This window comes from Lemur catta, chromosome 8 (genome assembly GCF_020740605.2).
Source record: "Lemur catta isolate mLemCat1 chromosome 8, mLemCat1.pri, whole genome shotgun sequence".
Lineage (NCBI taxonomy): Eukaryota > Metazoa > Chordata > Mammalia > Primates > Lemuridae > Lemur > Lemur catta.
This window is the reverse complement of record NC_059135.1, coordinates 59,472,867-59,495,033: the sequence shown is the minus strand read 5'-3', so window position 1 is coordinate 59,495,033 and position 22,167 is coordinate 59,472,867. Positions and strand designations below refer to the sequence as shown.

General features: G+C 35.3%; 1 protein-coding gene across 10 annotated transcripts in view; it reads left to right on the top strand.

The window, feature by feature from the left end:
* The window catches only part of SCN2A (sodium voltage-gated channel alpha subunit 2), a 124,867-nt gene that overhangs the window by 39,508 nt on the left and 63,192 nt on the right, over positions 1-22,167 (top strand). For 5 of the 10 annotated variants that reach the window (XM_045559378.1, XM_045559375.1, XM_045559377.1 and 2 more), the window contains exons 1-6: positions 7,125-7,391; positions 8,330-8,448; positions 18,337-18,426; positions 19,166-19,294; positions 19,873-19,964; positions 20,852-21,124. In XM_045559378.1, the coding sequence (XP_045415334.1) occupies positions 7,125-7,391; positions 8,330-8,448; positions 18,337-18,426; positions 19,166-19,294; positions 19,873-19,964; positions 20,852-21,124 (970 nt within the window). Of the gene's footprint in view, positions 1-5,330; positions 5,420-7,073; positions 7,392-8,329; positions 8,449-18,336; positions 18,427-19,165; positions 19,295-19,685; positions 19,778-19,872; positions 19,965-20,851; positions 21,125-22,167 lie in introns of those variants that run through there. The other 5 variants (XM_045559379.1, XM_045559376.1, XM_045559371.1 and 2 more) reach the window with 4 other exon arrangements.

The window sequence follows — 22,167 nt, the reverse complement described above, 5'->3', positions numbered from 1 at the left end:
TATTTCTATTTTTTGTAGAGACAGGGTCTCACTACTGCCCAGCCTGGTCTTGAACTCCAGATCTCAAGTAATCCTCCTGCTTTGGCCTCCCAAAGTGCTACTGTGAGCCACTGTGCCCAGCCCATGCTGCAAGTTCTTTGTGGACCTCTGGCAAAGGGAGTGATCAGGGAGGGCCATCCTTACCTCAGGATCTGAAAGGCTAGGATGTTTTTGGTATTTGTTCTCTACAGCTCTCCAGTTATCTGAATACTCTGCTAGTGCACTAATCTCTTTGAAGATAAAATTCATTAGTGTGGTACTAAATGTTAATTTTCTTTTGAAGAAAATAAAATACCATGTCTGAATTAATTATTAATATTTAAAATATTTCACTCCTTAACTCTTCCTCATTTGCTTTGCCCACAGCCTATTTAGTCCTTTTGTGTGGCAGAATTCTGCAAAATGTGTGTCACTCACTACTAGGATTACTCAACCCCTGATGTATTTGTATTGATTTGTTTCTGGCGGTAGTTTGTCCTAAAATGTGTATAGAAAGCAAGTATTTTATGATAAAATTGTTTTGTAGTGCATGTTTTGTGTGGACTTCAGAAGAAAACCTAGATTCACTGATTAACAATGACAAAAATGGAAATAACTCACCATCATTCAAATGACAGTGGTCCTATTTCTCTTTTGTGGACTTTTAGACTTTTGTTGCCCTAAAATTCCATTTTATCGGGAACCCATTCTCTACCTGGTATTTCTTGACAGGGTTTTTTTTCCTACTTTAAACAGTTTCTAAATAAAATCATGTATTAAGAGAGACAGAGAAAGAGAAAGAGACAAAAGAATATTGCTCAAGGGACTAATATGAAAATAAACTATGCAAAATAAGTTTGTGTCACAATGGAACTAAACCTAGCATTTAAAGAAAACAAATGACAATTTTTCAGATCAGTACATACTGAACTTGAGTTTTTCATATTCTGTTGTGCTCTGTCCCTAATATATAGCAGAAAAACATGTAACTCGGGTTGTTCAGAACTTTCTTGCCTTTATGGAAATTTTTAGTTACAGAAATGAGCTAGTGGATTCAGGCTAAAGATAGAAGAATATACAAAAACACAGCAAGTAACGATAAAAAAGTTCGTGAGAGAATACAGTGAAACCTAGAAAGCTAGAAAATGCAAAACATAAATCTTCAGATAATATTTAGCAAATCTTTTCTTAGTTTATGACATTACTCTAATATACTAATGAACACTAAAAATTATAATTGTGAAAGAGATTTAAAAGATCACTTTCAGGAAAAGACATTCCTTAGTGTTTCTCAGCTTTCTTAGAAATCTTGGGTACAAAATTCTCTAAGTTTTTGGGCATGTATCCAAAACCATTAATTATATTAATAATATAAACTATTATAAGATTATGTCCTCATCTAGGAGATTTAATAAGCCAATCATTTTATTAGTATAAATTTATCTTTAGAGCACTTATTATCATAAGTGTGGATCTTTGTAAAGAAAAATTAGAGTCATATTATAGAAATTCATCAGAATTTAGAAACTCAATTTTTAATATTTTTTCTTTTTTGACTACTTCAAATAATATTGTTTGCCTTTCCCATTATTCATGGATCTTCCAAATATGGTGTCTGGCCTTAAAAGTTGTAACAGAAAATCTCCTGTCTGAAAAGTAGTATGACTAAACAAAATTTAAAATCTCCAGGTAATGCATGTCATACAGAATTCTCATAAAATATCAGCATGATGTTGACAAGGGTCAGAGCTAATGGAAGAACAACTAATGTGCGTGATTGCTGAAAATCTCATCCTAGGAAATTAGAAACAAGAGACTATATTTCTTTTTTCACAGGTACACTACACAAAAGTCTTTGAGACAGAAAAAAATATTCAGGTGTTGCTCATTTGATGTCTTGGATGTTTTGGTAAAACATTTTGTGTTCACCCTTTCAAATATTCTGATACACACTGTTTAGAATCAATGGGAAAGAAGTGACCCTAAAACTCATATAATGTCAAAGAAACTACACATATTTTTGTGTGTTCCTGATAGTGAATGATTCTGAAAAATGTCTTAAGCATTGCATAATTTTTCAAAGCAGAGAATCTGTAGCCAGTGAGCATGAGTTAAAATTTTTTTTTCTGTGTATATTCTTAGTTTTCCATATAATTTCTTTTCTATTTTTAGTAGAAACGGGGTCTTGCTCTTGCTATGAGTTAAAATTTTGATCCTATTCCTTCCAGTTGTAAGAACATAAGCGTGTTGCAAATTATTTAACCTCTGCTCTGGTCGCCTTAGTTTCTTTATTTAAAAAATTTTTTAATTGACAAATAATAATTGTATATATTCGTGGGGTACATAGTGATGTTTTAGTACATATAATGTATAGTGATCAGATCAGGGTAATTAGCATATCCTATTTCAAACATTTATCATTTCTTTGTATTGGAAACATTCAATATCCTCCTAGCTATTTGAAACTATTAATATGTAATATATTATATTATCATTAACTATATGCATCTTACAATGGTATAGAACACTAGAACTTACTCCTCCTATTATCTAGCCGTAATTTTGTAACCTTTAATTAACAAATCTTTCCCTATCCTTCACTTCTTCCTATCCTTCCCAGCCTCTAGGATCCTCTGTTCTTTTTAATTCTTTCTCATGTTTTCAATGGGGAGGACCACAGTATCTATTACATCAGCTCGCTGTAAGGATTTTATAGCTCTTAAAATAGTGCTTGACAAAGAGTAGATATTATGTGTTATTATTATGATTAATCTCTCCCACAAAATATAATGTTTGGCAAATCACTTTGTAAATTTTTATTTTTTGAATTAAAATAATTTGTATAACAAGTTAGTCTACTGCTGTGCACATCTATAAAGTGAGACCTGAATATTCATTTGATAATTGAAGCTGATGCTAACCATAGAGATTCGTAAAATATTTGTGTGCTTATTTACAGCAGGACAACTTCCTTTGGGGAATTAATCTGCTAAATATCTTGCCTGATTGGTATACATGGAAATTGGTATACATGGAAGACATACAAGATGTACATATCCTCATGCTGATAATGTTACTTTTCAAATATTGAGGCACTGCAAATATAACCAATATGTGACTAGAACACACACTTGTTTGTTTTTGTTATTCCCCATTAATCTCCTTATTCGCTTATAGTAGCCCAACTCTGCTTTTGAGGAATGTGTCTGTACCACAACTATGACCCTGACTTGACTGTTCACAGATTTCAAGTGAGGTTTCTTCTTTGTTCCAAGGGTGGGGCATGTGGCTTAGGTGAGGCCAATCAAAGCATGGCATTACCCAGAACAGTGATGACTTCAGGATGGCCATTTGACCCACCTGGAGCCAGTAAGATGCACTGAGAGTTTTTCTGGCCCTTTGTTCCCATTGATTTTAGGTGTGGAAGGTTGGGAGGCTACAGTTGCTACATTATCTCACTATAATAAGGGGAGAATCTTTAGGAAAACTATCGCTATGGAAGACAGAGCCAAAGGATACAGCATAACTGTGCTGGTGACATCAGTTAAGCTCCTGAATTACCATATCCCTAAAAACTAGCCCTAGACAGGTGGGGAACCTGCGGCCTTCTAATTTCAGGATTGTTCTTTTTCAACCACCAAAGGAGGCAAGAAAAGCTTCATCTTTCTCTCCTGCACTCCTTTTAATAAAAGGATTGGTTCTGTAAAATTTGGATTCAGTCAAAAGGCTGCACTTAAGGACCTCGAAGACCACATGTGGCTTTAAAGCTGCAGGTTCCCCACCCTTGCATGAACTTCTTTCTTCACTTTTTCCCCCTTTGATCTGTTTGAGTCGTTTTTCTTTCTCTTATACCAAAAGTATACCTGCTAGAGTGACTAAAATATTCTTTCTGGCTATATCTTCCCCTTGGTCATGTCCAAAAAATACATTTTTTAATGAAAATGAGGAAGCTAGAAAATATACAAAATATACGGAATTAATAGTTGGAACTGTTTCTGATTATGACTGGTGCCAGTGCCTGATTTTTATTTAATCCTTATTTTAAGCTTTAGTTGCATGAACAGGTGTCTCTTTTTATGACTAATGATCACAGATTTTTGACGTCAGACTTTGAATCCTGCCTGGATGATTTTAGGAGACTTTTCCTAATCTCAGTATACCCCCCTTCTTCACTTTTCAAATAACAAAAGCAATTATCTGATAGGGTTGTGGGGAGGCTGAAAAATATAGTGTATGCAGACATCTTAGCCCAGTAACGGGCACTTAGTAAGTCTTCAAATCTTAACTATGATAGTAGTCGAAAGACTGGTGTTTAGGATCTCACTGGCTTATCAGTTCCTTTTTTTCACTGCTTGTCAGTGACTTAAATAAGAGACAAAGTAAGATTGGTATCTCATTGAGTTAATTTTTTTTTCTTGAAAAGTTAACTTGTGTGGCATAGGTCATCTCTTTATTGAACTTGATTGGATTCCTGATATTCTGGAGCTGAGGATAATATCAAGCCCTACTGTATGCAAGACTTTCATCAATATAATTGCTATTTTATAGGAGTTCTTATTTTTAACCCTCCACTATTTATAGTCCTGTATTGCTTAACAACTGGAATACATTCTGAGAAATGTGTCCTTGGACAAGTTCATCATTGTGGGACCACCATAGATTCTACTTACACAAACCTAGATGGCATAGCCTACTACACACCCAGGCTATATGGTGTAGCCTATTGCTCCCAGGCTACAAACCTGTACGGCATGTTACTGTACTGAATATTGTAGGCAATTGTAACACAGTTGTAAATATTTGTGTATCTAAACATATCTGAACATAGGAAAGCTACAGTAAAAATACAGTATTATAATTTTACAGGACCACCGTCATATATGCAGTCCTTCGATGACTGAAAATATCGTGATGCATTACTGTACTTTCTTTTTACTTTTAAATTATCTATATTGAGTGAATGACTTTTTGGCTTAGCAAATAAAAAGTATGAAGAGAAGCATCATTGGTTAACAAAATTAGTCCTCGAAATCGGTAAAGTTTTACCGTTTAATTCTAAGAAAAGCCTGTGAAAGATCTGAGAGAGCTCCATTACTGAAAGCTCCGAGCCGCTTCAGACATACGTATGTCTGTGCGTACCCTGCGAAGGTGTTTCTCTTCACAGTTTCTCCGCCCTCTAGTGGTAGTTACAATAATGCCACTTTGTAGTCCCTCTACAGGAAATGCCTGTTCTTACTTCAGTTACCAGAATCCTTTTACAGGAAGTTAGGTGTGGTCTTTGAAGAAGAATTAAAAAAAAAAAAAAATTATATATTTTTTAAAGCATGATGGAATTTTAGCTGCAGTCTTCTTGGTGCCAGCTTATCAATCCCAAACTCTGGGTGTAAAAGATTCTGCAGGGGTAATGTTTCAATATTCTTATTATGCTTATTCTCTGTGATGCTTCTCTACCTTTACAGTAGAATCCTTGGGGAAATCTGCAGGGGGACCACTTTCATTTTGAAGCTGCTGGCTGCATGTTTTAGCATGTCTCTTCTGTTAGAGCATCTAGGCATGGCAGTTTCCTCCCCCGAGTGTGCAAGGACCATCTTCATGCCTATGCCTGTCGCTAGCCATGAGGGTCTCTGGGGATGGGTGAAAAATGGGGTATGTTCTGGAGGTACTGTGATACTGGGAGGGCAGTCTGCTAGCTGGAGGCTGAAAGGTCCTGATCTACTTCAAAAAGATTTTTTTAATGAAACTGTACAGTAGATACGTTGTTTTAGATTTCCCTCTGTTGTATCTGGTATATGCTGCAGAAATGAACTGCATACTAACACATTTTACTCTTAGGAAATGCATTTCATATATTTAACTGGCAGCTCTCATTCCTGTAGTGTGGGAATTAAAGGGATTGATTTAAAAGAAGAAGAAGAAGAAATAGATGAAGTGATTTTGTACAGACGGCATCTAGGAGTCAAGATTTTGGTTGTATTGTTTCAAATAGCATAGAAACTCCTGCCACGGGTTCACATGTAACATTTGGAATGATTGATGTGCTCTGTTGAGTTATCTACTTTAGTTTAGTAAAATATGTTTTGAATACCAGTAAAGCTCCATTTATGTTATTGCAAAAACCCATATAATAGGAGTTTGCTTAAAAGGTACACTATCTTACACTTATTTTTTTTTTCGAGTCCAAATTCTGAAATGGACACTGAGACTGCTGTGCCAGATTTTTGGGAAATGGGTACTATTTGAGAAAATGGGCTATCTCCACAGTGTTTCCTCAGGTACTGCAAATTTGTTAATTTAAGAAGCAATTACACTAGCTAGCAGCAGGTTGCTAAGCCAGGGGGTCCAAGCTACAGACCTCTGACGTGGATGACTTCCTGCCCGGTTTGGCAGGAGCTGGGTCCCTTCCTGTGCAGCTTCCGAGCAGTTGCGAATACAAACAGGCATCTCCTGCTCGTTCCTCCTCCCTAGCTTTCAAGCAGTTTCCACCTGTGTTTCCATAGCCTGGGCATTTTAGAATTTCCAGAGCTCTTTACCAGGTGTATTGCTTTTGAATAAACTCTTAAAGATGATAAAGTGAGCCAAAAGGTATGTGGAAAAAAATGGACAGATACATGCGAGAGCCTCACACAGTCCAGGTTCTACAATTTGTGTGATGTTTCATCTCTTGTTTTGGATCTCTGATTTTTTTTTAGAAGGAATGCTGAAAAAGATGGCTGCCAAAATATTCACAGAAATGAAATAGCAAGCACAAACCAGTATCCTCCATTTCCGAGCTCTGAATTGGATTATTTTCCCCCAGCTAGCACAATCACTTAAAACATTTTGGGAGTGGGAGATTAGATTACCTCATAGACACCTACTGAATGTGAAAGAGAGATCTCCATGCAAGCAAATGAATGCATGTCTGAGATTCCCTGAATGCCACATACAGCTTCCTTTGTGATATATGACAGCTCTCTTGGTTTATATACTTTATCTCAGTGCTCAGTGTCTTGTAATTGCCACAGTCACCTTTTAACCTAATGGTCATTGCTTTTTCTTCCCCCTTCTTTCTGTAGCACTTTCTTATGCAAGGAGCTAAACAGTGATTAAAGGAGCAGGATGAAAAGATGGCACAGTCAGTGCTGGTACCGCCAGGACCTGACAGCTTCCGCTTCTTTACCAGGGAATCCCTTGCTGCTATTGAACAACGCATTGCAGAAGAGAAAGCTCAGAGACCCAAACAGGAGCGCAAGGATGAGGACGATGAAAATGGCCCAAAGCCAAATAGTGACTTGGAAGCAGGAAAATCTCTTCCATTTATTTATGGAGACATTCCTCCAGAGATGGTGTCAGTGCCTCTGGAGGACCTGGACCCCTACTATATCAATAAGAAAGTGAGTTCTTAGCCAAGTTGCCTTTACTGCCTCTATTTACTAATTGAATTGCTTCTGGGCTAGTCCCAGGGATGATGGTGATGTTGTGCCTCCTTCCCTCTGTCTAAAGTATCACTAGAAGGCTGGGTGGGCCTGACTATGTAATGGACCAATAATCCTACACGTCATTTGGAAGCACACATTTGAACCTGCATTTTGGGGACAGGGAGAGAACTGATGAGACATCCTCCAGTGGGGAAATGAGGAAGGGCAAATGCCTGCTCACCTTCTTGAATACAAATTATATTTTTTAATGAGTGCAAATTGACCCCAATTCTCTTACAACGCTGAGAAGCAAAAAGTGACAACTATAATTTTTTTTTTATATTTGCAGGAGTAATATCTAAATTCCTCCTTAAAGTCTCTAGCTCTCTATAAGGCACTTTGATCTTCAGCAGATTTAATTGTGCCATCATACCATAGATTTTCTTCTTGCCATTGCTCTCCACAGAATAAATAATAGCAGGTGACTTATAAGTGCCAAAAAAGAGTTTGAGCAACGAACACACTTGGAAAACCTTGAAGTTCTCATGAGAAAATTATCTAACTGAAGAAGTAATCAAAGCCTCATTTTTGTGCTTCCTGCAAATTATAAATGCAATTTAAACATACATATATTAAAACTTGATAAAGATGCTAAGAATTCCTATGACATTGGCCACAAATTTTCTTTATATTCTCCTTTAAATCCCCAATGTGACCTACCAAATTTAGGAAAGTTTACAGTGCTCAGAAAGAAAAAGCGTCTATCATCATATCATAATATGATATTGATAATTTGTATATTTCTACATTATTTTATAGGACCATATTTCTAAATAATGATCTCACTTTTCTCTTAAAAATGTCCTCAATATATATTCTAAATTCTGTTTTATGTGTTGTGTTTTCTTTTTCAGACGTTTATAGTATTGAATAAAGGGAAAGCAATCTCTCGATTCAGTGCCACCCCTGCCCTGTACATTTTAACTCCCTTCAACCCTATTAGAAAAATAGCTATTAAGATTTTGGTACATTCATATCCTTTTTCAAATAGTCAATATGATTTTCTTCTTTGACTAAATTACTGAGCTGTGCATTTTTCAAGCTATATGTGGTTGGAGATGTTATGTGCTCTTTCTTTTTCTTTCCTTTTATTCAACAGTTAGCATGTCACAAAATGGGATCATAGGTAAGTGAACCACTTTTCCCATTTCTTAAGTATTTCTCCTCTGCCTGACTCACTACTTCTTTCTTTCTTCTTTTATCCTCTGCTCCCTTATGGATTGCTAGTTATATCCAAGGCTTTTTCGTAAAGCTTGATACTATTACCAGGCTCTCTTTTTATGTCTTCAAATTTTACAATGTTATATAATGGAGTAAACTCCATGAGCTAATTTTCTTTTCTGCTTCTACATTTGGCAAATAAATATACATAATCTGAATTACAATTTTATATCTTTTTTGTTTGAATTTTACTACTTTCTGCTTTTGAAAACTTTGAGTTAATAAATGTTTACAATTTCAAATATTTCTCCAAATTTTTTTTCCCCAATAGCATTCCTGTTGACTTCCTATTTTTTTTTAACTTTTTCTTCTTGTCCCTTGTTCCTGTGTTTTATTTAAATCACAGGTCCTGCTACAATTATTTCTCTCCAAAGGTTTTATGTCTGTCTATCCATATACATCCTCATTTTATTCTTTATTCACCTTATTGAAGTATCTACTTTCCAGAGAGGGAATTGATGACATCTTGGTGGTAGATGGTAATTTGATTTACTCTGTGACGTTAAATATAGTAGTTGGGAATGAGAGGTTTTATTCCAGGCCAGAAACAATGGTCTGGCTGACAGCCAGCTCTGGGAATGCCAAGGAAGCAAAGGCTTGGAGAACTGAGGCTGTGCTGGGCAGGGGCATTTACAGGCAGAACACAGAAATCTTGGGATGAGGAGTGATATTTATTAGGGACCAGAGGTAAGGCAAGGGAAATTGAAACTTAAACAAAGCCTCAGATAGGACAGTATGTTCTTTCTTCTTTAGGAAGTCATTGCTTGGAATTCCATTGCATGGTCAGCCTAGAGCCTGGTTTTAAAGCATGCAATATAAAAGCTTACCACCTCTAACAGGCCCAGAAAAATATTTGAATTAGCTAAGGTAGGGAATTAGATAAGGTAGGGAATTCAGGAAATGAGATAAGCCTGATACAGGTTATTCATCTCAGTTCTGGGTGTAGGAGATGTAAAGTATGTCCCCAGGCATGCCTGGCAGTATGCCAAATGATGCTTTTAGAGGCATGGCATTCTGTAAGTCTCCTCTTAACCTCTAGTGTATCCCTCCTGCGAGGTTTGCACAGATATCAACGTATTTTTATTCGATATTTATGTTTTATGTTTTAAGATTTAGTAATTTCTTATGCATTACCTTAAGTAATACTGGTTTCTTACCTCTGTTTTCAAATAAGAGAATCTAGTTGCACATGGAGAAAAAAATTTGAGTTAGCATTAGAAAGAATAATAAAGTTGGAATTTATATTTGGGTTTCCTGAATTATAAATTATGATCTCTTATTATGTTTCAAGTATTTATAATCTGTGCACTGAGTAAGTCTTTCCATAAAGTATTGATTATATTTTTAAATAATTGTATGTTTCTTATATAAACATAATTTATAAAATTATAGGAAAAATTCAGACTTATGCTCTGTTCATAGTAGATACTGAAGAATAGGTATTGAATAAATAAATGAGTAATAAATCAGACATTAGAAAATCAGATACAAAACAAGTGGAAAAAGAATGGATCAGAAAAATTTATTTCTGTATGTGAATGATGTGAATGATAAGATGAAATTAAGAAAACCCGGTATTTTTTCATAAAGCAGATGTTTGATTTAAAACTTTTATGAGGAGATCATGTATTTGTTTGCAAATCTCATGAAAGCTATTGTTTCTACTCACAAAAAGTCCTAGGACATTGTGAATCCCACTATAAGACCCCTGGAAAAGAGACTCCTAGTGGTAGAGGGTAAGGGCAGTTTTAGAAATTCTGATCAGAGAATCTGGGTATTGAAGACATAGTTTATTCTGGGAGCTTTTTAGATATCCAGATACAACTTGAACTTGAGGTCTTGTGTTTGCTTCCCAAAAGGAAGAACTCAATCTCCAAAGGCCAAAGTTGTTAGAAGGCCTGCAATGATGCATGTTGATATGTGAAGCCAACCAGGTAAATCTATTAAGTTATGCCCAGTTGAACTGTTGACTCTCCTAGAAGCTTACAAATTGCCATAGCCACAAATTTCTTGCAATGTAGAAAATAAGATTTTAAAAAAATCTCTAATTTCCCAAATTAAAATATATCTCAGATGTCTCACCTTGGTGTGGAGCTATAAGAAAAGAAAAGGCAGGTGTGCTACTATTCCAAGATAGATAAGTCTTTCAGTCTTTTGGTGATATTGGCCCAACTGATCACTGATCCTAGTAAACGTGGCTATATATAATGCTGTAGTTTGTAACTGATTTTCATAATGATTTTGTCCTTTATTCTTTACAATGCAAACCCTAAACTCAAATCCTGGTTTTTTGACTTCAAGTGTAGTGCCCTTTATTGTGAGTTAAAAATGCTTAGAGATGAGCATGGTGAGTTTGGGCACAATTGGGAGGTCATTGTGTATTTATTATCATTAATTATTGTGCAGCAAAAAGACATTCACAATAAAGAAATTTGTATTTTAAACTTGGACCTCTATTTCCAACAAAAAGCTGACTTGTTTCCTAAGGAGCTGTTACCATTGTTAGGAGCTGTTGTGTATCAAATTAGCTTTGTTTTTTGATTTTGGCAGAATAAGAAGTTATGCTTATGATATTTTTACCAGGGCATATTTTGAAAACTGAAAATCCTTTTGAGGTGCCTTGTATCTTGTTTGATATTTAAATAAAACATGATTACATTTTCTAGATAGCAAACAAGTTAAAAATAATCCGTGTTCCTAAAATTCCCTACCAGAGTTTTAAATGTGTTTCATCTCAGGTTTTATTATTTAAACTTAATATATGCACACCTTCTTTTTTATTTTGCATTTGTTTTCATTCATTTGCAAATACTTACTGAATACCTACCAAGTGGCAGATATTCTTATAAGCATTGAACCAAACAAAGTCCCTGCTCTCATGTAGTTACATTCATGCATGTGTGTGTTTGGGAGGAGAAGTACTATAAACAAACAAATCATATGGAAATAGTGATAAATGCTCCAAAGAAAAATAAATGTGTGTAAAGGGTAAGAGTAACAAGGTGTCGTGTTTTGGATCATATGGCCAGCGAAGTCCTCTCTGAAAAGATTCCATGTGAGCAGAGATCTGAAGGAAGTGGGGCAGAGAGACTTGAAAATCTAGGGGAAAGTTCAGAGGGAACAGCAAGTAAGAAAGTAAAGTCTGAAGGTGGAAGTGCCCCTGGTATGTTCCAGAATCAACAAGGAGACCTGAATGGCTGGAGTAGAGTGAGAAAGGCAGGGAGCAGAGGGGATAAGGTCAGTGAGAGTGGAAGTCAGGGGCTAAAGTTGTAGGCGAGGCGAGGTGAGTTGTAGTGAGGACACCAAACTGACTGTGAGTGAGATGAGGAGAGATGACGGGAGGGTTTTCAGCAGAAGAGTGTCACAACCTGACTCACATTTTTAAAAGATCACTCTGGCTGCTTTGTGGAGAATAGGCTGTATGTGGGGGAAAGAGTAACAGCAAGGAGATAGACTGGGGCCGACTGTCATTATGAAGGCGAGAGATGATGGCAGCTTGGACTATGGTGGAAACAGTGAGGGTGGTACAATGTCATCAAATTTCGATGTATTTTGCAGAAGAGCTGGTGGGATTTGCTGAGCAGTTGGATGTGGGGTATAAGGGAATGAGAGGCACTAAGGATGACTGTATGTGTTTAGTCTGGTCAAAAAAGAAAAATGAAGTTACTTTTGATGGAGCTTGGGAGAACTGGAATAGAGCAATTTGGTGGGTAAAATCAAGAGCCTAGCACTACTAGCACTCTAGCACTACTCTGTTCTGGCTTGACTTTGCAAACAAAATGTATATATAACACCAGAGTTTGGGGTAGTAGTTGACCAAAACACAGTGTGGTCAGTCTCAACTGTCTCATTTTGCAGATGAGTTAATTGAGGCCCAGAGATGTTTAGTCTCTTTTTAAAGCTACATTTTCTGTCAGTGGCAGAGCTAAAACTTCAGAGCAGATCTTCTGGTTCTCAGCCCAGTTTTCTTTGCATTTCCCTTCCAATAGAAGAAAATGGATTTTTAAACCCTCAGATATAATACACTGGGGGCATCACCAGTGTTCCTGTGTCTATGTATTTCAAATGTTCTTTTCAGTGGCTCAAACTTACTAATTCATTAAAGGAGAAATACATTTCTTAGCTCATCCCAAATTTATATGGTATCCATGTAGAAGTAGTAAAAATCATGGTTTTCCATGGAAAGAACTACACAGGTCTATCCCAAAGGAGGTGATACAACTTAACAATTTCCCTTTTTTCTGCTTTCAGTGTTCAGAAGTTAACACTTAGTTGTCTATTGGCAAATAGAAGTTTGTTGATATTAAAATTAAACAACTCAAGAGTTAACAGTATATATGTGATATTTAGTCAGTATTACTGTTGGGTCTGAAATACGCATTGATATGTAGAACGAGACTTATCCTACTCTGTTTTGAATTCTCCATTTTTGAATTAGAACACCTCTAACATAAAACTATCTTCTCCCACCAGTTTACATATAAGTTAAAAATTCCTTGGCAACTTCTCTGGATATTATGTCATTACAAAGTCTCTGAATAGAGTACAATGTCTTTCTCTTCCTTAAGAATAACAAAGAAATACCCTACGTTTTTATATCCAACAAAGTATTAGCGCTAATAAAAAATAACAGCTTATTATCTTAGTGGATAATGAAGGTATACTATTATGCACATTTATATGAGAAAACTGAGCCTCAAAGAACTAAACAACTTGCTGAAGCCCACATGGCTGATAAAGGATGTATCCGATCCATGGTTCATTGCATTAAAGCTCATGCTACTTCATCCTAAATCAATGGATATGGGGGTGGGCGTGTCAGTGCTTTAATGATTCTGGCTACTATTAAGGGCTACTTAAGCCATTTTCAATATAAAGTTGAAGAAGTTTTTCCTCAACATATACACATGGGAAATATTTTACATTTGCCAACTGGCAAGTTAGCATCAATCAGTAGGTTAACCTACTTTTATTAATACTGGGTATAAAGAAATTAATAGATTTTAATAGATTAAGAAGATCCTTTTTTTCTCTGATATTATATAAAGTCAATCTGCCTCTGTTTTATGTAGCAAAGCTCTTAAGGAAGTGTTGTTCCAGGATAAATTGTTCTTTTGAAAAAGGTACTTTAGTTTATGCCTTGGTCTTTTTAGTTAGAAAATAATATAGGATGTATGCATTTTGCTAATAGTTTTAGCTCCTCAAAATCTTCCCCGATGTGGAGTTTTTATACTTTTTCAATGCATGGTATCACAAAGCAAAATTAATACCCACATTATATGTTTTTCATATTTGAATATTTCTTATGATTATCTGAAACCCTAGCATTTTAGTCACTCACAAAAATTCAGGAATTTGAAAACTATAGGACTGATGAAATAAATGAATAATGATTAATAAAGTTAATGGATTTTGAAACTTTCTTGAGATACCTATTTTATATCAGAAGTATGGAAACCTGACTTTCGTTAGCTATTATTTTGTCATAAAAGTGAAATAGATTTGTTTTTTTTTTAAGTGTCTGTTAGGATTTCAATTTAGGTGCATACTTTACTATTAAAATGATAGTAATACAATACAGAAAACACATTCTTTTTAGCATAATGCTTTATTACCTGTGACTTAGTAGGAAATTATCATTATTTCTATTGTTAATTAATATTGAAATATATATTTTACTTTAATATGTAATTAAATTCTACCATTATAATGAGTAAATATTTTTAAGTGTCATAAAACCATGGCTGAGTTCATTATATGACATATATCTTATGAGGCTGTTAATTTCCACTTTATATTTATCCTATGTCTTAACCTTCCAAAAAATTATAGAAACTTGTGTCCACAATATATGTGAAAACAAATTTCATGCTGCATTTTGTTCCAAATCACTAAACATATCATCCAAAACCATTAAAAAGGAAGAATATTATTCCATTTAGTAATAAACTAATTGCAAAACTGACTTCATTCAATAGTCAATTGATAGTATGTGAAATAGTGGATATAGTGGTAAATAATATAGATGTGATCCCTACCCTCATGAAGTTCATAGACTGGTAGAAAAGACCAACATTAAAAATTTTCAGGGGAGGAATGGCATGAGGTGCTCCAGGGATATACAACTGGTAGACCTAAACAGGTCAATGTGAATATTAAAAAAAAAGAATGAGTTGGCAACAGTGAAGTAAAGAGCATTTTCAGGGAGAAGAGTCGGTCTTTGCAAGACCCTGACTTAAGAAAGAGTGTAAAAAACATTCAATGACCTAAAATAATCACAATATTATCAGGATGGGGATAGTGCCATGAAGAGAAAATAGGATGAAACTGGAGAAGTAGACAGGGGTCAGACTCAGAATCTTGACTCTATGCTAAAATGTTTGATCATCACCCTAAAAGTAGCAGAAAGGTACCAAAATAATCCAGATTACATTTACAAAAGTCATTTTGGCATAGTATGCAGAATGGGTTGAAAGGAGTCAAACATGAATTCAGAAAGACCATTTGAGAGGAAACTGCAATAATCCAGATGGACTATTAGACTTAATGTTAGTCTTGAAGGATACTTGGACCATGCAGTGATACGGGGATGGAAAAAAAGTGTATTGAATCCAGAAATAGGCAGAATTAACAATATTTGGTGCTAAACTGGATGTGTAGGTTTAAGGAGAAAGAAAAGTACAAGATTGCTCCTAGGTCCTTGGCTAGATCATGGGGCATTTTGTAAGATATAGAGCTGTTAAGCGAGCAGTATTCAGCAGCAGGAGCAGAGGGGTAGGGTGAAAAGATTTTTAATTCAGTTTACAACTAAATTTTTTTTAATGATTTTGAAGTGTCGATGAGATATCTAAGTACTGATCATACGATCAATTGTGTGTATGGAATTCAGAAGAAAGATCTCACCTGGAGAGAAGTATTTGGGATTGGTGGGTACATAAATGGTTATGCTTGTTAAGCTGTGTTTGTTGATGGCCCATACTAGGATGAGGAGAGCAGAAGAGGGGAAGATGATTTAGATACCCACGTCTTCCTTCTCTAAAAGGAAAATGCAACATTTCAAAGGATATAGAGAAATTGGTGCCCCGAGGCATGGAGAAACCAGGTAATTGGGAACTCACGAAAGCAAAGGGAAGAGAACTTAATGCAAAAGGGAGGAATCATCTTTGTCTAATGCTGCAAAGAAAGCAAGTCAAATAAGAACTCAAAATTATTCTTTTGTTTTTGTGACAAAACATGAAGAGGTTTGTCATCTTTAGAAAGAAAAGCTCATAGGCTAAGGATGTGACAGAGGAAATGAAAGATAAACAACTCTTTCAAGAAGTTTGGCTGAGAAATGGAGAAGGGAGGTAGGGTTGTAAGTAGTTAAAGAGGTTGTGAGTTACAGGAGAGAATTCTCCACCCTCCACCCACCCCCAAGATAAGAGAGACTTAAGCAAGTTTGTGTTGACAGGAAGAGGCCAATAGAGTGGGAGATATTAAAGATAAGAGAAGGAAGAGATAACGGATTGCTGAAGTATTGCATAAAGGTAGAAAGTGTCCCCAGTATGTGTGGAGGGATTGAAGACTTTCCCACTGTGACAGGAAGGAGGAAAGGATAAGTCCCAATGCTGAGAGGTTTGTTGCTTTGGGGGTGGGAAGTGGAGCTATGGCAGCATGATGCTACCTCTTTTCTCTTGTGAAGTAGGAAATAAGATCATCAGCTTGAAATGGAGAGGGAACGAAGACGAGGGTTGGAGATTGGAGGACAGTGGAGAATATTTGAAATTGTCTTTTTTGCAGAGAGTAAGAGGTGCAGCAAGGTAGGGAAAATACAAGACTGTGTTGAGGACCATTGAGGTTGGTGACCACACATTTAGAGTGGTGCCAATCTGCCAAGGGCTGTTCTTTTCCCCATTAGGGCCTGGGCCAGCTAGCACAGAGGATCCTGTGGTTTTATACACTAATAGCTGTTCATCATTAATTTTATATTGTTTTCTGTTTGTTTTTAGGAATAAAGGAAAACTATGTGTTTCTTCTTTGAAATGGTGTTTTTCTGTGTTCTCTAGATTGTAGTGCCCTCATGTGGCTGATCCACATCATTTACTTATGACTGTTTTCATGTGGATGCATTTGAACAAGCTGAGAATTAAGTATGGTCTTTATAGCACTGCTACTGAAAATAAAAAAAAATCAATTATTGCTTTGGCTATAACTAATTGTAGATGCAAAGAAACTTCCTTTCTAGATTAACACAATATTGGCTACTCACTGTGCTGTTGCACTGCTCCTGAAATCGTGTCTATATTTTGTTATGTGTAAGTAATATGATGATTTGTAACAAAAGATAAAGAGTAAGAAGGAATATGAATAGCATTTATTCCCTCTCTGAGATTTTTATAATTGTGTTTAAATTTGCTGCCTTGCATAATAATTGTAACTCAATCTTTATTCTTTTAATTTCTTTTTGAAACATGATCTCACTTTATCACCCAGTCTGGAGTGCAGTGGTGTGATCATAGCTCACTGCAACCTGCCAACCACTGGGCTCAAGTGATCCTCTTGCCTCAGCCTCTCAAGTTGCTGGGACTATAGGCATGCAATACAACACCAGCTAATTTTTAAATTTTTTGTAGAGATGGGGTCTTACTATGTTGTCCAGGCTGATCTTGGACTCCTGGCCTCAAATGATCCTCCTGCCTCAGCCTCCCTAAAGTGCTGAGATTACAGGCATGGGCCACTGTGCCTGACTTGAATCTTTATTGTGCTCTTAACTAAATATGAAAGAAAATCATTTCAATTGTCTGACTACTGAATATTTTCTTAAATAGGTTTTATTTACTGTTTATTCAATGTAAAGGAAAGCAAAGGACATTGGCTATACCTACACAGGCAAAGTAGGGTGGGATAGGGTGAAACAAACCAGATATTTGCTATAAGCAGTGTACTCTGTGCTTCAGGAAGTAAGGAAAGCAATTTATTGAGCACCTACTATGTATCAGGCCAATTAAATTGTAGGAGATTTACTATATTTTAACTAATTTGATCCTCATAGCAATCTTGTAAAATTATTTTTTCTTTCTTTTATAGCCAAGTGAACTGAGATTCAAAGAAATTGGCCTCAGTTACAAACCCAAGAAATGCCATTGGTAACACCTGCCATCTTCTCTCACAATTCAGAATTTTATGAGCAATTACAGTATATTATATACTCTATTTAGAAAGGACCTTATTATAAGACATTCTACTATGGTGACCCTTAGAATAAAGTTATAATGTATTTAATTAATTACTTGAATTTTCCTGTTGAATTTTCTTCAGTATTTACATACATGCTGAGCTTGCAGTTCTGTTGTTCAGTTGAGTCTGTCATTAGGAAACTAAAATTGATAAATTATTCACCAATAAACTCATTTCTTTGCATTTAATTTTTTTAATCACTAAAAGTACCTAAACAGCTTCAGTATAGTTGATGGTTAGCCATTAGGCATGATCTAGATATGGGGTTGTTGAATTACAGAAAATTTAAAAAGTCAATGTTATTAAGTAGCATGAGATAATAATAAGCATGAAAATTTTAAGCTTCATGGTGGTGAAAGCATGGCAGTGCATGAAAGTGAGATTTCCCCATTGAACTTTGTCTTCCTTGACAATATTCTTCTACTTTATTCAATGTGCTCATTATGTGCACTATTCTTACCAACTGTGTATTTATGACCATGAGTAACCCTCCAGACTGGACAAAGAATGTGGAGTAAGTAGAAAATTTAAAAATTTCTTTCCATATTGATATCCCTTTATGTTTCAAATTGTCCTTTGTAACATTTTGAGATCTCATCGGTTCCTTTGACAAATCGTGCTAGCTACTCTAAACCAGACACTGACTCAAATTTATTATAACCACTAATTTCCTCTAAAACAAAGCTTGCAGGGGCTCATTCAGTAGCTCAAATTACTGCACTGATTTGACTGTTAATATTTTAGCACTTTATTTTTCTTGTGAGTCTTAGGCTCTTTTGAAGATCACCAGTAATTTGCTAATATCTACTGATAAAAATTATACCTAGTTTGTATGTTCCTTTTCTAATGGCTATCACAGTTCTGTTTTACCAGTATATATTGCATGGCTCTTAATGGTGCATACTTTATGAAACACAAATCCTTTGTTCATTTTTGGATTAATACCTTTTTGCTTAAATCAGACTGAAAGCCAGAGTATTTCAGAAAATATCTTCATATAGACTGATATTATTTATATCCTTTAAATTAATTAATGTGGAAAGTACAATATTCATTTAATTACAGTCATTGAGAATGTCTTTTGGAATTTAATGTTTCTTTTTGCCTTAAGCCCCACCTAAGCTCTATATCATAGGAAGACCAATATGGAATCTCCTAATTTTTGTTTGTTGTTTAAATCACCTTAACATATGTACATATACATATAAATTAACTACTAGATCTTTAATGTGAGCATGGCTATTTTCTCTTAGGTACACCTTTACAGGAATTTATACTTTTGAATCACTTATTAAAATACTTGCAAGGGGCTTTTGTTTAGAAGATTTCACATTTCTCCGGGATCCATGGAATTGGTTGGATTTCACAGTCATTACCTTTGCGTAAGTATCTTAATACATTTTCTCTTCTGGAAGAATAACTCATTGGTGGGAGCCTATAATATATTTTTCCTTGGTGGCTTCCCTTGACAGATCAAGCATTTTTCTTACTTAGCATGTAAATTTGGAATATTTTTCTTCCGATCAAATCATTCAGTTTGAAGAAATTAGGAATTATCATAGTAAATTACATGGCTTTGTTTTCTATTAGCACTGTAAAGTAATTAAAGTAAAGTTTCTCAAATAACAGGGATTATGATTGATGACAATGCCATTTTTCTCTTGATTGGGAAATTTGATGGCAACACTCATTGAAGTTGAAAAGGTCTTGATGAAAGACCAACATAGTCTTAGATTTCGCTAAATTCTGAATAACTCTGATTTAATTCTACAGGTATGTAACAGAATTTGTAAACCTAGGCAATGTTTCAGCTCTTCGAACTTTCAGAGTCTTGAGAGCTTTGAAAACTATTTCTGTAATTCCAGGTAAGAAGAAAGTGGTATAAGGTGGTAGGCCCCTTATATCTCCAACTGTTTCTTGTGTTCTGTCATTGTGTTTGTGTGTGAACTCCCTATTACAGATATGTGACAGAGTTTGTGGACCTGGGCAATGTCTCAGCGTTGAGAACATTCAGAGTTCTCCGAGCATTGAAAACAATTTCAGTCATTCCAGGTGAGAGCTAGGTTAAACACCGAGGCTGACTTTAGCTGCATTGGTGTTACAATCACAGCTTTTGTGCAGAAGCCTTGTTGCTTGTCGCATATCGCAAATAACTATGTAAAAAAGCAAGAATCGGTACATCATATTTTGGATGGATTTGATTCTTGGCTTTTTACTAGTTGCTTTCTTTAAAACTAATCTAAATCAGCCTTTGAGTTTAACAAGTTTTGCATGAGGCATTTGCAGTAACAGGCTACATGGTTTGCATCCTATAACATCAAGCTTTTCGCATAGAAGCTAAACTGTGAGACATTCAGGTTGATACAAATTTGACCGTTTAGAGCTAAAACTGGCAATCTTTTTAACTGCAGATAAATAAAATGAAAGAGCAAGAGCAAAGGATAGCATGAGTGCTGCATGGGGCTCAGTTTTCAGATGTCTTCCTTTTATAACCCATACTTAAGCTTGCAGATTCACAAATATATAGCCTCATAATTCAGTGACTTCCAGATTTCTTACTATTCTATCCATATAGACTTTTCTAAAACCAATAAGGGGTTAGAGAGTAAGACATCTGCAAATAAAAGCAAAATATTTACACAAGGTTGATGTTTAAGCATGAATAACAAAATCATTTCTTTTGCTCTAAGGAGTGTTTGGAAATACACATTTGGTCCGTTTCCATTCACAGTTTTCTAATGAACATACAAATTCTGCTTTCATTCATTTTCACCAGCTAGCAGGCTTTTCATGAAACTTATTCAACCACAAACATTAAACTAATATTGTTGGCATTCTGCATGACATTTTTATTTTCCAGGACAAGCTCATGATATTTGTACTGGGAAAGAAGCTGTTGAATAGTATATTTAAATTCTTCCCTCTGATTTTATTTGTAGGCCTGAAGACCATTGTGGGGGCCCTAATTCAGTCAGTGAAGAAGCTTTCTGACGTCATGATCCTGACTGTGTTCTGTCTGAGCGTGTTTGCGCTAATAGGACTACAGCTGTTCATGGGCAACCTGCGAAATAAATGTTTGCAATGGCCCCCAGACAATTCTTCCTTTGAAATAAATGTCACTTCCTTCTTTAATAACTCATTGGATGGGAATGGTACCATTTTCAATCGGACAATCAGCATGTTTAACTGGGATGAATATATTGAGGACAAAAGTAAGATATACTCTTTTTAACCATTAAATTGTTTAGTTCTTTAAATATTAAAAACCATATACAGTGGAGATTATTTCAATTTTGATGTGAATCAAATGACCTATATAGACTACCTTAAGATGACTTAATGCATGTAATGGAGAAATCAAATGATACCTTACTCCTTTTTTCTTATCTGTCAATTGATAAGGTAAAAGTTACCATTTAAAAATATGTTATCTTCTCCAAAGCTAGGGGTGAAAGCAATTCCATATGCTGTATCAACAAAAATATTTATTTGGTAGGCATTGATCAGGCATTTTCAGCCATCTTAATAAATAAATCAGTAGTTTGAACTGTTCAGTGTATTCAACTGAAATGTGTTAAGAAGACTGGGGGAAAATATTAATAATTCAGCCCTTTTTGGTTGACCCACCATATGTATTGAGTACATATGATGTATCTGGAAATAGAGAAGATGAAACCAAGATGAAATCCTAATTTGTGTACTCATCAGAAAGTTAAGTAACCCTGATTCACCCATTCACTAATTGATATTCCACTTGTCCCTTTGGTATCAGTCATTGTATTATAGTTGTTTATCAATATAGTTTGATTTTATTTTAGGCATAGGTATCAGAATAAACTTATTGGTGCCATATACTTCAGGATGACTTCCTATCATTGAATCTAGACCCACTGTCAATTTTCTTATGTGTATGTGTGTGTGTTTGTATGTAAATATATAAATATGTATGTTAGTTTGTGTATGTATGTTTCCTGGGATCATCTATGCAATTAATTAAAATTATATGCAAATCATACCCTGAAAATAAAAAACAGATATACAAGTTTATCTTGTACATTTGAAAGGTAGAAATCAAGCAAAAACCCAAAACATTTACAGCATCATGAGAAGGAACAAATATTTAAACCTACTTCTCACGGAGTTAAAATTGTCAGAAAAAAAATGTGTGAATCTATTTTGAGTCCAGGCAAAAAGTATTTGTAAAGTGAAATTTTATTTGCATGGGAGGATTCAGAAACAACAAGGCTTCCCTCTC